The following is a 15,246-nucleotide window of genomic DNA, read 5'->3' as shown; positions in this document are numbered from 1 at the left end:
TAAGCTTGGTATTTGTCCTGGTAAGTGGCACCGTTGTCACAAACAGATAGAGTGTGGGTATTGGCATGTTCAAGGCTATCTTTCATTGTATGTGCAGACCTCGTCACAGCACGCACGTCCTTTTGGGCTTCTTTACGGGATCACACAGTCACAGAATGGGTGTAGTTGGAAGGGACCCCTGAAGATCATTTGGTTCACCATTACCTCCCCTGCTCAAAGCAGGGTCAGCTACTGCAGGTTGCTCAGAACCATGACCAGGTGGGTTTTGAATATCTGTGAGGATAAGGACTCCATTACCTCTCTGGCAACCTGGGCCAGTGTTCAGTCATCCTTACAATAAAATCATTTCTCCCCATGCTTAAATGCAATTTTCTCTATTTCAATTTGTGCCCACTGCCTCTTGGCCTGTCCTTGAGCACCACTTAGAAGAATCTGGCTTCATCTTCTTTAATCCACCAAATCAGGTGTTTATACATATGGATAAGATCCCCCTGAACCTTCTCTGGGCTAAATGATCCTGTCTCTCTCAGTGTCTACACATGGCATTTTGCTGTCTTGAATTGATGAAGTTTCTGTCTGGACAACTCTGGTCCGTTGAAGTCCCACTGCATGGGACACAATCACCTGCTGTATTTACTGATGTTATAACTTAATCTGATGAAGGAAGTAGGAGGGAACTTTGTTGGTCTTATGCCATAGCAGGTTTCTGCACCTCTTCCAGGATAGTGGAATAGAGTTAAGAGTCCCTGAGGACTATATTTGCATGCTGGCTTCCTTTCTGATAGACATCACCACTGTGGCAGGGCCTGTGCTTTCTGAGTGTTGCATTGCACAATGGCCACTGGGGAAAGCGGGTCTTGTGGCAGAAGCTCTCCAGGCTCTGAAGTGCTGAACCCTATAGAAGTCAAAAGCAGTCATTCAGTGGTCATGTGAGACACCCTGAGAGTTCTTTCCTCACCCAAGGAAGAGACAGTAGGCCAAGGTGAATGTCCTGTTGCCACTATTTGGACTTTGATTAGATTGACTAGGTCTTTTGTTAAGTAACCCAATGGATTTCTTCTTAGGAAATCTGAAAATCATGTTGCTTGTGGCTTTTTTCATCCCTTACAAAACCAACACCTGTAAGAAAATGTTCTTTTTCAGAGGCTCTTCAGCTGCACATGTGTGCACCTTTGAAAAAAGAGTAAGATATCTGATGTCACAGATGATGACCTTTTTGCAGCCAGAGCTCCAGTTTACGATGTGCTAAAAATAAACTGCAATGTTTAAGGCTGTGCCTCATTAATTCACAACATTGGTGATAAATCAGCATAATCATATTGGCAACTCCTGTATCAGTTTGTCTTTGTGGGAACTGAACTGTCTGGCTTCCCAGACACTAGTAAGATTCTTTGAATGTTAATTTGTGTGCATAGTTGAGCCAAAGTAAGCTCATACTCATGTAATGAAAGACTACTGTCAAGAGGTCTCACTGGTGTTTCTTTGTGCTCCCGTTTTTCTCACAAAGTTCCCCTGTGTTCCTCTCCCTCCTGGTTAGGTGTGGCAGCAGAGACATTCTGCTTCTGAAGAGGCTGGGTGGAAGCACAGCAAGTTGAGGCAACAGCAGTTTAACTTCCCTTAGGAGATGCCTTTTAAACTCTAACCAAAGATTTTGAGAGGCTACACGTTCACCTCAGCTTTCTTATTTCTCACACTCAAAAAAAGCTTATGTGTAAGAAATGAGCCCTTAGCAAGATGAGTAGCTCATCAGTATGCAAGACAAACATCAGTATAATTGCAGAGCAATGAAAAAACTACCATCTTTTGACTAAAAAAAAGCAGAATCCTGGAAGCTTTAATTTATTTCATCTCAGTGTTTTACACAGCAGAGCGTGTGATAATGTGGCTGAAAGTATATGTTTGTACTTACATACAGTTTCTTGCTGCCAAATCTCTATGGACAAACTTTTTACTTGCAAGGTATTTCATTCCTTTTGCGACCTGAAGGCCAAATCCAATTAAATCTTTTACTGTTGGATTCTGTAAAATACAAACATTTATGATAAAATGAATGCAGAAGCTCGAGGATCAGACTGCTTTATGATGTGACTCTTTAGGTTTTACACACCTCTCCTGACACCAGAATGATCAAGACAGGTTGGTGCTTGTAGTGAAACTGGTTTAAGTTTAGGTCAACTTCTTACCTCCAGTGAGAAAACACACTATAAGAAAACAAAAGAGCTGACAGTTTCCAGAAGAGTAGAGATTGCAGCATAAGTAGCATAACCTGGCCTGGGAAGTGGAACAGTATGCTGAAACCTCAGCATCACAGATGATACACAAAATTCACGTATGTGAACTTCAGAGTGATAGCATGTAACTCAGTAGAAGGTACTAACTATGAACTTGGAGCTCATCAGCTGGGGATGACCAAGAAAAGAGAAAGTGCTATTTGGGACAAAATAAGTGCATCGGTATGATGTAATAAAAAAGGCAAATGAGACCTTAGCAGTTACCAGAGGAAGATTTTTGGCAATGATTGTTAACCCCTTCTGCTGGTCAACATGGTGAGATGATACTGAAAATGTTAAATATCAAAATAAATATAAACATAAGCCTGTAAATCTTTTATCCAATCATATGACTTGTTATGTAGTAGTAAGGATACCACAGATTTTTTCTTGTTGACATTGCTCTTTATAATTTTATTCTGTGAAACTGTCTGAATCAACTGTGGTCATTATTCTGTTTATTTCAGGAAGGACCATGGCACTATTTACAGACAAGTGGCCTGGTGCTTGTAGAATGAAAAAAGCTCAAATGGGAAGAGGTCCCTACCTCAGAAAGCTTAACTCCTCCAAAAATTTGTCGAAATGCATTTAGTTTTGAATGTACTGGCTATTGTTGCTTGCCATAAAAGCAAGGACAAAATCCTATCGGCTTAGGAGTCACTTTATATTGTCCTAGTGCTGTGAAATAGGTGAAATACTACAGTGTAAAGTGGGCTTACACTGCCTGAGGTAAGACCTGTGATCTCATACTTGAAAGAGAGCAAGTGAGGCACATCTGAGGAATCTACAGTCTTTCAATGGAAATGGGGAAGACTGCTGCTAAGGGAGTACTCATAGTTTGTGTAACAGTTTCTGGTTTTCTTTCTTAAGATAAGAAGAAAAAATATTGATAACAAAGGGACTGCGGCATTAGCTGGACATGGATGTCCCTTACCTAGCAGTTGGAAGAGCAGATGTTGACAACTGGCACAGCTGTGCTAAAGTCAACAGAGATGTGCCAGTTTAAACCAGCAGATGATTGGGCCCCTTGACTTAGATCTCATAAACACATTTGTTTATAAAGAGGCTTATGGATGGGAAATGAGGAATACTTATTGCTGATAATTTCTGGGAAACATTCTAGAGAGGAATTTGAGGGGGAGGGGAGGGAGTGGCAGTGCTGTGGCTGGGCTTGATGCCAGACTAAGCAAGTGCTAAAGGTTAAGGTGCAGTAACAGCAGCAAGTTGCAGACGTAATGTAATTATGAGAGCTTATAACATGTGGTGTTGGAGCAGGGTGTGGCCAGACTTGCATTGCCATTTGTACCTCACCATGTACTTACGTGAGTCTCATTCCTAATGAAGTTTCGAAGATCTCCATGTTTCATGTATGGAAGAACAACTAATGGGGATCCTTCATTGGGCAAACAGATTCCCAGGAGTGATAGAACATTGGGATGAGTGAAATCTTTCATGATTATTCCTTCTTTCAGAAACTGAGCTACTTCTTCCAGGTCTGTAATCCCTGAGAAATCCAGTAATAAAAGGAATTAATTAAAAGAAACAGAAACAAACCAGGTTTCATTTCTCTACAGCATATCATTGCACAACAAAGTGATAATGAGAGACTACAGACATGCTCCCCACCTCCCACTTACAACCAGGTCATGTGCATTGGTTTTCCTACAATGACCAAATATAGGCTGTTGGTGATTTTAATTCTGTTTCTCCATTTCTTATTTTGAACAATTTAAAACTGAATAACACTTGAGTGAAGTCCTTAATAAATGTTACAGCATCTTCCTGTTTTTCCAGCAGCTTTGCCCACTCTTCAGCAACTTAACTTCCAAACCCAAATCTTCAGTACCCAGTAGAATAAAAAAATGACACTACCTTTCCCTTATTTTCCAGTTTTCTTTTCTTTGTAGAGGAAATATATGGACATTTCATTTGATGTAAAAGTATATGCCAATGTGTTGTGGTAGTCTGAAGTAACTGGAATTGCTCCAAAGATAAATCTGATTCAGCTGCAGCTAAGAATCTTTGTTTGTGAATGTATACTTCGCTGTAGTGTATTGGTTCACCCCAGTTATCTTTAGAATTAGTAGTAATGTCTCACTATTAAACATGTAACTCACTATTCAGTGACTTCACAGCACAATGAATTTTCCTGCTATCGTTATCCAGCAATGTCCCATGGTACACACAGCCAAAATGTCCTGTGTAAAAAAATGAGTAATATTAGCTTTAAGAAGTAAAATTAGCTTTCTGGTATTTTCCACTGGGTAGCAATTACAGTGTAAGAAAGTGATCACACTCCATTTCTGTCCAATTCCCAACACTTGTAATGTATATTTCCTAAGTAACACATAAAACCATTACATAAAACCACCATTGCATAAAATCACCATTACGTAAAACCACCATTACATAAAATGAAAACTCTATTTGCAGCATAATTGGTATTTCTTGACCTAAATGGAGAGTATAAATAATGACAAGGCTGGCGCCACAAATATTTCATGTTCTTGTAATCACTATGCACACAAAACCCATGTCAGCCCATTCCCACCATCTTCTCCTGTGATGTCAAAGGAGAGCACCTGGAAGACACAGGCAGCAGTTAGGAGCCGACATGACCACTGGATTGGTGGTTCCCAGTGATCTGCAAGACCATGCTAAGTGGTACACTGGACTGTACAGACTCGATGTATCTGATGTGTCTGATGGAAAGGACAGCCACTCCGGGCTAACAGTCTCTTAAGGTCTTGCTATTCCATGGAAAATGTTGAATGTTAAAAGTGATGTGTTGGCCATGGATGGTTTGGGAGTTGCTCTACAGGTCACAGACTGATGACACCACTTGGCAGTTTTTTCTACGGCCTAGTTCCAAGTGTAAAATATCACTAAAAGATCATGAGCAAAATTTGCCTTCTTTCTCATGGTCTAAGCAGTGAAATGAACTGCCAGGGACACAGAAATCCTGTGCTTTCCTGCCAAGCAAATGATGTAGTCTACCAAAACCTACTATGAGAAGTCAGGTTAACCAGTTTGGGAAACTGTGAAGTGTGAGCTCCAGGCTCATGCATTAATTTCTCCAAATCAAATTATGTACATGTAGTTGTGGATTTCTTTCACAGATAAACTGTTTGCTAGACACTTTTAAAATACTAATATTTGCAGTTAGAAAGTAAAATTTCTTTTTTCTTAAGTGTGAGTTCTACAGAGAACAAGACTATCTGATATATTCTACTACGTTCCAGTCCTAAGCTCTGGTCAGAGCTCAGTTGGCTTTGCTTTTGGCTTGAGGTAAAATTAATCCAAAGTTTGTTTTATAAAAGCAACTAAAATCCCATCAGACCACAGATTGCTTGGAGCCTGGGCACAAATCCTAAAGCTTGGATTGGGTGTGTCTAAAATATTTTGGGGTTTGGCCCATTTCTAGTTAGAAAGGAGAAAATTTAAAACGGTTAATTATCTTGGTGTCATTCCAGATATTTTTCAACATTTAAAAAATGGGAAATTACTTGGAGATTTCCAAAACAAAAAAGAAAAGAAAAAGGCCCACCCTTGCTTTGGGGATGATGAAGTATAATACATAGAATTGAAACACACTGGCTGTTTGTTTGATTTGTGACTTTTCCTGCAGAAGAGGCATTAAGAATATAATTGATAGCAAATTTTTTATCAGTATCTTGATACTCAACAAGAGACCTCTCATGCGTGATCTGTAGAAATACTAAAAATCCAGCTTGTTCTTTGGTTACTAATATGTACTCAATCATACAGAGTTTGATAAATGTCTGTAACAGAAATACTGCCTTGGACTATGAAAGGTGAAGGGAACTTGCTTACAAAGATGTAGAGGAATAGGAGTGATGAGAGAAATTTATAAAAATAGGAGACCTGCTAAATCAGGGACAAAACTAAGGGAAAGTGAATCAGGAGCTACATATTTCTTCAACCGGCATGAGGGAGGAATGAGGTGGAATGAAGAGCATTTGCTGTGAGGAAACAAGCAGAAAATTCCTCAGAGCTGGTGGAAACTTGTGGAGGGAAAAGGGGTGTGGGCATTTCACCTGGGCCACGGGGACTTTCACTGTATACACTAATGACTGCAGGAGTCTCCTGTGTCATGTAGCAATCCTGACAATGGGCTCCAAGTTTAAGGTCACTTGTGTTCCTGCCTCAGCATCCCCTGCCATTTAGGTATGTGCCTTAGGTTTCACATAATATCCTGCGGCAGATTCACTCCCGTACAACAACCTCATGGATCAGAAGCCTGGCTGAGCTTTCTGTAGCCTGGAAAAGGATGAGATTAAGGCAGCTGGTAGGGGACCAGCAAGTCCATGAGTTCAAAAGAGCTTCATTAGTTGGTAGACTCCTTTCTCCTGATGGTGTCTTCTCCAACTGATCAAATGCACTGACTTCAAAGGAAAGCCCCTTCATTACCGCTTGATTCAGTGCATGAGATGCAATGCTATAAGAGGTAAAAATCTTGAAAAATCTTTGTAGACAGCTTATTCAGAATGGTTTATAATAAATGGGTGTGCAAAAAGAAGAGCAGTTTGCAAGGTAAGAGTTGCAGTACCCACCTCTTCCTATTACTTCGCTGAAGTGCACAATCAGACTGTCGGCACCAATAACCACATGCTGCACTTCTTTGACCAGGTCAGGATTTAAGGCACTGATGTCAATGTGGACATTAGTTTGGAGAAGTGGACTGGCTAAATCTGAGTCTCCGCTAGACAGAATCGGGGAGAGGTCAGAGTGAGGATACTGGGCAGGTCTGCACGATCCATTCTGAGACATGCTTGGAAACTGATCTGCAAGATGAACAGAAACTATTATAATCATTTCAAACTTCTCCTTGAAAAATGAAGAGTTTTATTGCATTGGTAAGCAAGGCTTGATTTTATCAGTTTGGAAGTGGCTTGGCTTTACGGAAGTTTTGGTCACAAAGGGAAAATGAAAATACGCGTTGGTAATCTGCCAACCTCCAGGAAAACCATGTCACTAGAAACTTATGCTTGTCTCAGCTCTACTTTTAAGAAAGTAAATGGCAAAACTTCCACTTTTCTGAGGGGATAGAATGAAGCCTTGTCACTTCTTGCCAAATAGAGGTTATAGCATTTCTAATGAATGGAAGTAACAAGAGTAAAACAGAAAAATGACAGCAATATGGGAGGAGGAGGTAGTGAACAATTAAAAACATGAAACCTTCTATTATTGTCATATTCTAATTTGGTAGGGAACTTAACACTTCATGAAGGTTTCCAAAGTGCTGGTGACTAGCTATATTTATCCAATGGTAAATATTCAACCAGGGAAATGCCTAGAGGTGATTCATTTCCTGTAACTGCTGAAGATAATACAGTTGGTGCTACTCATGAAAATAACATGAGCCATCTGATATAGCAGAAACTAAAATATTTCAGTAAGTCCGGGAGTATCTATTTGAGAGGTTTTTTTTTATCAACAGCATGTTGTTCAGGTATTTCAAATTGGTTTTGTTTAAAATCTTTTCCCTAGTATTTTGTGTGATTTCAGTCTGGAATTATTTCAGTGGCGTCAATGAGCTGAACTTAGTCCAGGGCCAAAAACAAAAAAAAGGAAAGTAAATTTACCAACAAAAATGATCATGTATTTTATTACAATAAGTAAAAGATATTGTATAGACATTCTTTATTTATTTCTGCATAAAACCTGTGAAATTTTTATAAAGTGCTTTTATCACTCTGGGTCCTGAGAAATATTCTTTTATTTTATCTAGGAGTAAAAATACCAACTCCTACACTAACAAATGAATTTATTTGTAACTAAGGGCAAATACCTATTTAATAAACACAGTAAAATAATCTATCCATGGCTGCAAAATAATTTTTGAAGCTGCGAAATGTAAACCTGCACATTTTCTAATGTTTCTTTTATTTTATTCTTTGATAATATTGACATAAACATTTCTATGGGAACATTAGGTGAACATCCCCTTCTTGAATGCACTCTCAACTGTGCTTTGCCAGTACACAGTGACCTCAGGACCACTGTGGATTTGCCTTCCACCAAGGATCTTTGCATAGTTTTGTCTCATATACTGCTTTCCCTTCTAACTAGTGTCACAGGCTTTCCTTTCCCTTTGGAAATATTTCAATCAAGAAACTTCCTGTATGGGCTGGTGGCAGCAATTAAAGAACAATATGGGAAGCTAGGAACAGGCCTGTCTCTCAAATATCTCTGTGACTGGGGCTGGCAAAAGTGGAATAAAGATTTGGAGTTATTTCTATTGCATAGTATACAGCAGCACTAGAAATAGTGCAAGACTATGTCTATACCAAGACTAACAAATATCTGTGATACCTCACACACCATAATGTGGTAACTCCTAATAGATAAAGGCTCTTTAATGGTAATCACAGAACATGGTCTCCACATGTGTTAAAGGAGGTGTTCAGCCTAGCATGGTATTATAAGTGTAGCAGACTGCTCTTCTAAAGAATACCCACTTTAAAATCATATTATATGGCACAAAAATATATTCAGCAGAGGATTATTCTTCCTTGAGACTGGCATAATGGTGCACATGGACCTCCATTCAATTTGTCACAGTCTTTACATCCTTTTAGCTTAATTTTTTAAATTAACATTTCTGCATTATACAGTGTCCCATTTTACAGGAGGGGCATTAACAGGCAAAAGAATATCAGTTTACAAAACTACATGGCCATTGTTGGGCCAACAGAACTGCTTTATTATAACTGTAGGAAGTCACTGAGACACACTAAACCTACAGCCACTTGATGTTATCCTTAAAATCAGTCTTTTCAGAGTGGATTTGTGCATGGTGTGATGGATCTTATGACAGCACAGAAACACTATATACACTAGCTCCTAATAACTTGTGGAGCATATTTATAGAGAGTATTGTATTGTATTTTATTTATTCCTTCAATGTGAATAAAAGTAAAAATCCTTTGCACCTTAATCTTGGGAAGCACCTGAGAAGCTCAGTTAAAACAGCAAGCCTGCGAACACATGAGACTCCCAAAAACGCAGACACAAACAAATCAGATGAGAAACTGAAATTAGGATACTGATCAAAGTAGCTATCATCTGAAGACACATGAAAATCAAGATGTATAAAATATCCTACATACAGATTCCTAATAGAGGCGTACCTTCTAGAAAAGTTGATCTGTAGTCTACAGATTCACTTGAAACCATTTCTGTTGTTGGACTTACACTCCTTGCACTCACCAGCCTGTCCAGGTGAGGAGTGTGCACTCTGCCATCATAACGAACTAGGTCGCTTCCCAGATCTGAAAGGGGAGGAGAAAGAAATATTAGAAAACCCTAATGTTTTCGGTATGCCAGTATTGATTTATCTATCTATTTATTTAAATTTAGATGTTCTGCTCTGCTGGGAAGAGGATCAGGTTGTTACTGTGGCAGATGTGTAGGACTTGAGCTGTTTTTACAGTGCAAGATTTTTTGCAAAAAAATCTTGTGTTGGAGACCCACTCTTAGCCATACTGGAAGATCAAAGACAGATTTGAATACCCCAAGGCCAGCTTCATGGGCTGTGATACTGCATCAGGACAAGAGTTGGTTATACACCAGCTCCCCTTCTCCTCCCACCTTACAGAGTGTGGCAGCTCCCACTGGAAGGAAACCCAGACACAGGGGCCAGAGAAGAACCAGAGTCTGAGCAAGTTCCTGATTTAGGGTGAAGAGAGACCAGGAGACTGCAGTGCTCTGTGTCTTGCACAACTCAGGCACAGCCTGGAGGAATGAAAGGCAACTGGATGAAGCTGAAGTACTCATGATCCCATGCATGTCATTTACTCTTCCATGTCATCCCCTCTTCCAAAGCTGATTAGGGAAGAGAAGTTACTAAGTTTTCCTAATAGCTCAGAGTTCCTCCGAAATCCTTCTGCTTAAGGCATAATATGGCCCTTCACCCAGCTCAGGCTCTTGCCAAGCACTGAAATGCAAATAAACATTGGGACTGGATTGTGAAACCTCTGCTGACAGGTTACAACAGGGTAGTGCATGACAGTTAAGCAAAGCATAGAATTATATCAATTTTAAAAATCTAAGATATAATAATGGAATTATTTTATGGGATTGACTATGATGGACCTTTAATTTGTTTCTTCTTCCTTCTCCAGAAGAAAACCACCAAAAAGATAAAGATTAAGACTAATGTTGAAAGAATTCCAGCAATTAGTCCTGTGAAATTCTGATCTTGCTGGATCAGCACTTTTCCGATAACTGTTGACAAAACTTCTTGCTTCCACTGAAATAACAAAGAAAAAAAATAGTGTAATGATTTCCAAAGACAAGCAAGAACTAGATTATTAGTACTAAAGTATGAGCTGATATGTCCCGTATGTATTAAATCTTGATTTTGTGATGCTGTACTGTGATAAGACACTGGGAGTGGAGAAATTGTCATATTGGTGTACATGAAAACAAATCTACATGTTTATGACTCATTTCTCACCTTCAAGAGCTCTATATTTGATACACCACACACACAGCATGTAGTCACATGCACTCTGGATAACAGCGTTCCACTGTTACCAGATGCTAATTCAAAATGTTAAATTCATACTTTTACCCATATGGTGCACAGAATGGGCCTATGGATACACAGGCTGAGATGTACATTGAAAAAAATAGCCCAGCTAGTCTTTAATGTGTGTCCTTCTGGCATATATGTGCTGTAGCATCAAACTCACTCTCTTGTTGACAGCATGCTTGCATTTTAGTTCCCAAGGTCACGTGAGCCTGTCCCTTGCCAGCTTCTAGCTTGCTGACAGTTTAAAGAAACAAAACAAAACAAAAAAAAACAACTGCAAAAATCAACAACCGAACAAACACCAAGCAGCTAACAGGGAAAAACTGTTTTAGGTCACACAGCACTAGCTCAGTCAGTTGGAATGCATTTGGCCATCTTTTCTCTTCCTCCTGTGGAATTTATCCCTCTGGGTACTGTAATGATGGATTTGCCCGTCAAAAGAGCAAATTTTCTTCTTCGCTGGGCAGACTACAATTTCTGAGTCTCCTTGCCAGTAAACAAGCAGAAACCTTATTTAACCCCTTTATGTTTTGTTCTTTTCTATGCATGAAACTTGTCACACATATCTGTTTCTTAGTGGTTAAGAAAATATCACATCGAATGCAGTGTTAGTCCTGGTTGCATATGTAAAAATACAACATATTAACTGAATGCAACCTGTGCACAAGTATTATATGAAACTAGGCACTTAGAAGTCTGGGAGACATACACCAAAAGGAGAGCTGCATCTAATTTTATAGTTTGCCTGATGTATCCAAGAAAATTAATACATACTTAAAAAAAAGAAATTAATATTAAAATAAATTACTAGTTACCATATTAATAAATTAAATTAGTTATTACTATTTACTTAGATTGCAGTAGCACATAGGAATATCATTCACAGTCCAGGGTCCTGTTGAGATGAATGACATAAAGACAAAGAAAAATAGATGTCCCTGCTTCAAAGAGTTTACATAGACTTTGATCCTAACCACAATTACATGACTAGCAAAGTCTCCACTGTTTTCAGTGAATCAGTGTGCAGTTTCATAGTTTAAAGGTAATCTCATTCCTATTTCCTTTTTTTATATATTTAAAAAAATACAAGTGTATTGAAAGATTTATGTCTTATTCTAGAAATCAGTATGTCTACAATTTAAATTTGCAGTAGCACACTGAGTGACTCTAATGAGACCACCTTTAAAGCAATGACTGAAACATTTCCTAAGTGTCTTCTTGTTACAAAAAGAATTGAAATGAAATTATAAAATGCAGACAAAAAAGAAAATCTTTCAGGAAAGATTTGATCCTCTTGACTGCAGCAGAATTTTTTGTTGAAAAAAGGGCTTGTGAGTTCCAAACAAAAACTACTCCATTATAGCTTCTCATTCTTCCCCACATTTCCTCCTGTGTTTGGATTAATAACTATAATTTTATTTCTGTGCTTAGTTCAGGTCCTACTTTGTGCCTAAGGCTCCAGAAAGTCTCTCTACAAACAGGTAATAACAACAATGATGATCACATTTATTTTAAAATAGCTGATATTATTTGAATTTCCATCCCAAACAAACAGGGATAGAGATATCCCTGTAAGCACAGGCTTAGGCTTAAATTTTATTTAGGCTTAAAGTTTATTGGTTCAATAGTTACACTGTGAATGATAATAAAAATGGCATTAATGTGTCGTGTGTGGTGTAGTTGCCTCACCTCTATATTTAGCTCACTGTTGGATTTCAGGAGATCGCTGGGAACCGTACAAAGAATTGATTCTGACTGCAGGAGAAGGTTTTCGCAGCTTTTATTTCCAACTTTTAGCACCTCGCCTTTAACAGCTTCTGAATCAATATAATTTCCCTTGGAAAAAAAAAATCAATTTCATATTACATGACCATCTCATAAAAGTTAAGTAGTTACAAGCTTGGAAAATGTTTTTAATAGAAAATAAATTGTGAAATAAAAGACTAATGAGAATTTACACTGTCCTGTCAATATGCATGTATAGGGTTATTTCATGTAAATGGGACTTTGACAGACAGGCCAGTGTAGCATGGTAAAGTTTATAGATAAAATCTGCTGTCACTACCACTCACACAGCTCATACACACTTCTAAAAATGTAAATGTCTGAGGGATTAATCCTGTTGGTCCTGTTTAGATTTTTGCATAATTTGTGCAAGAAAGGACACATTATGTAACGCTGTTGTTTACACAAAACTGGCATTATATTATCCACAAGCTAAAGGCATCTCAAACATTTGGTTTTGCAAATGGTTATGGTAGCAGAAGTGAAGCTTTCAAAATGAAGTAATTAATTATAATCATACATAAGTCAGTTAAAATCATGTTCCACAGACCAAAAAGGAATAATCTTGGTAAAGATGAGAGCATGAAAAGTACACTTCTTACTTAGAAAACCTGCTCTCACATCCCAGACTTGGATGAAAAATTATTCCTTCTGATATTGCGACAGTAGACTCCAAAGGCCAAGTTTAGGATCTTTTGTGCTCAGGAGTGCATCTCTATTTAAGAAGCTGCCCCAGCCCATGTACAGCCCAGCTAAAGATGAAAGAAGAGGCATATTAAGTGGGATTAGAAGGGGAGAAGGGAGTATGGGACTAATACAGGCTATTTATATGGGCTGGATCTGGGAGTTTTCCATGAGAAGGGAGGAAGGCACCACAGCTGACACCACTGTGAAGCCTTGTATATGAGAAAAAATCCAAGAATCCCATTCTGAGGGGCAAAAAATAATCTTACTTTGGCATATGTTTTAGATCTGCTGCAGAATGAGACTGAATCCTGGGAAAATTGTAATAAATATATAGGAGGGCCAGTTTAATGTTCTATTTTGATGGCAAAGCCACACCCCAGGTAAATGCTTTTTAATTGCTGGCCATAACAATCCATTTGGACTCTATCTTCTGTCTAGTTGAAGCCATTCTGTTTTGTGTTAAGTAAGAAAATATTCCTGGGCCAGGGACCATGTGAATGCTTATTGCTTATTAGTATGGAGACTTGTGGCAGATTGTGAGCCATTCACGTTCAAATCTTTCCTCTGAATTATCCACCTCAAAAGATTTGAATTTAATTCTTCCATCTTCAGGATAAATATATCACCCTAAAGAGTGTGGTTGAGTGGTCTTTTCTTCTACACCAAAGCTGATGTTTTCTCCACCAAAGCTGATGGAAAAATGGAAAAAAAAAATCATACTTATGTTTCCTAAGGTGGTCCTTAGGCAGTTATAAAGATGGTAGCTTTTACTTACTACTATGACTATTAGGTTACCATTAATACATTATAGTTTCAAATATATTCACTATGATAATCTAAGTATATTAAGAGTTTCAAAACTCTTTCAACAGTGGTTTTGCTTTTCTCAGGACAACAGAATTTGACTACAATTTTAAGAAAAGGAGGAAACAGGCTCCTGTGAGAACTGGAAAAAAAGATTTCCTCTTTTCAAATGCGTATTACCCCCTTCTTGGTGAGCAATGCCCTTGAACGCAAGCAGGAGAAGTTCATTACTGTACTGGGTAGCTGTTGCAACCCAATCTGATAGCACAACCACCTCACAACTTTAGAGAGATGGGAATAACTTGGGTAGAAGTCTAAAAGCAGCAGAAGAACTTCAAACTAAGGTGTGGAAATTTTGAGATTGGTGTCAGAAGCATTTTTGAGGCTTCTAAGCAGACTGAGAAGGTTGACTTGGGAAAAATGAGGAATTACTGCAGAGGTTCCTCTTCAGCTTGCTCAAAAATACGTTTCCATATTGGTCTCTTTTGGACCAGGTATTGAGAGTAACAATTTCCTATGTGATGTGAAAGAAGATTGACAATAGAGTGGCCTATAAAAAGGCAAGAAGATTTCCTTAAGATTGTCTCATAAAGAACATGTTGTGCTGGCTTAAGAATAGAGTAGACAATTTAGTAAGTCTTGTCCTACTCTGAGTTTTAAGACAGAAGTGCCAGAGCACAGCCAGGATCTCATGTGCTGTGTAGCATGTCAGTTGTTACACATTGAATCACAACTGTGCTATGTATTTCTCTAGTGGAAGATTAATATTTATAAATACACTTTAGTTACTGCTGGCCCATGCCTAGGTCTCCTCTGGAATAATGCACAGAGTCCCTGCACCAGCTCAGAAAACAGTCACAACCCCAGAACAGGCCAAGCCTCTGGGCTAACTGAAAAAAGATGCTTTTCTTATTTATTTGTTGCTTAGTTTGTGGGTTTTGGTTTTTTTTGTTTCACAGCTAGGATGCTCTGGGCTGTCAGCAGCCCAGCTTGCAGGTCTGGATCAGTGGCTTCTGGGGGAGGCAGCAAGTGGACTCTGTCCTTTTCAGCAGACTCAGCAGTGAAACACCAGAATTTCTCCTGCCCTGATGTCTTTCCATGTTGGCAGGAGATGGGAGCACTTCTGAAGTGGTGTCTTCA

General features: G+C 38.8%; 1 protein-coding gene across 2 annotated transcripts in view; it reads right to left on the bottom strand.

Moving 5' to 3' along the window:
- The window catches only part of MET (MET proto-oncogene, receptor tyrosine kinase), a gene marked incomplete at both ends in the record, with an annotated part of 67,125 nt that overhangs the window by 2,132 nt on the left and 49,747 nt on the right, over window positions 1–15,246 (bottom strand). For both annotated transcript variants that reach the window (XM_082279627.1, XM_082279626.1), the window contains 7 exons: window positions 1,910–2,019; window positions 3,593–3,774; window positions 4,388–4,468; window positions 6,845–7,075; window positions 9,425–9,565; window positions 10,389–10,545; window positions 12,520–12,666. In XM_082279627.1, the coding sequence (XP_082135753.1) occupies window positions 1,910–2,019; window positions 3,593–3,774; window positions 4,388–4,468; window positions 6,845–7,075; window positions 9,425–9,565; window positions 10,389–10,545; window positions 12,520–12,666 (1,049 nt within the window). The remainder of the gene's footprint in view (window positions 1–1,909; window positions 2,020–3,592; window positions 3,775–4,387; window positions 4,469–6,844; window positions 7,076–9,424; window positions 9,566–10,388; window positions 10,546–12,519; window positions 12,667–15,246) is intronic.

Source organism: Coloeus monedula (genome assembly GCF_965178545.1).
Source record: "Coloeus monedula genome assembly, chromosome: 4".
Classification (NCBI taxonomy): Eukaryota; Metazoa; Chordata; class Aves; order Passeriformes; family Corvidae; genus Coloeus; species Coloeus monedula.
This window is presented reverse-complemented; position numbering and strand designations above follow the sequence as displayed.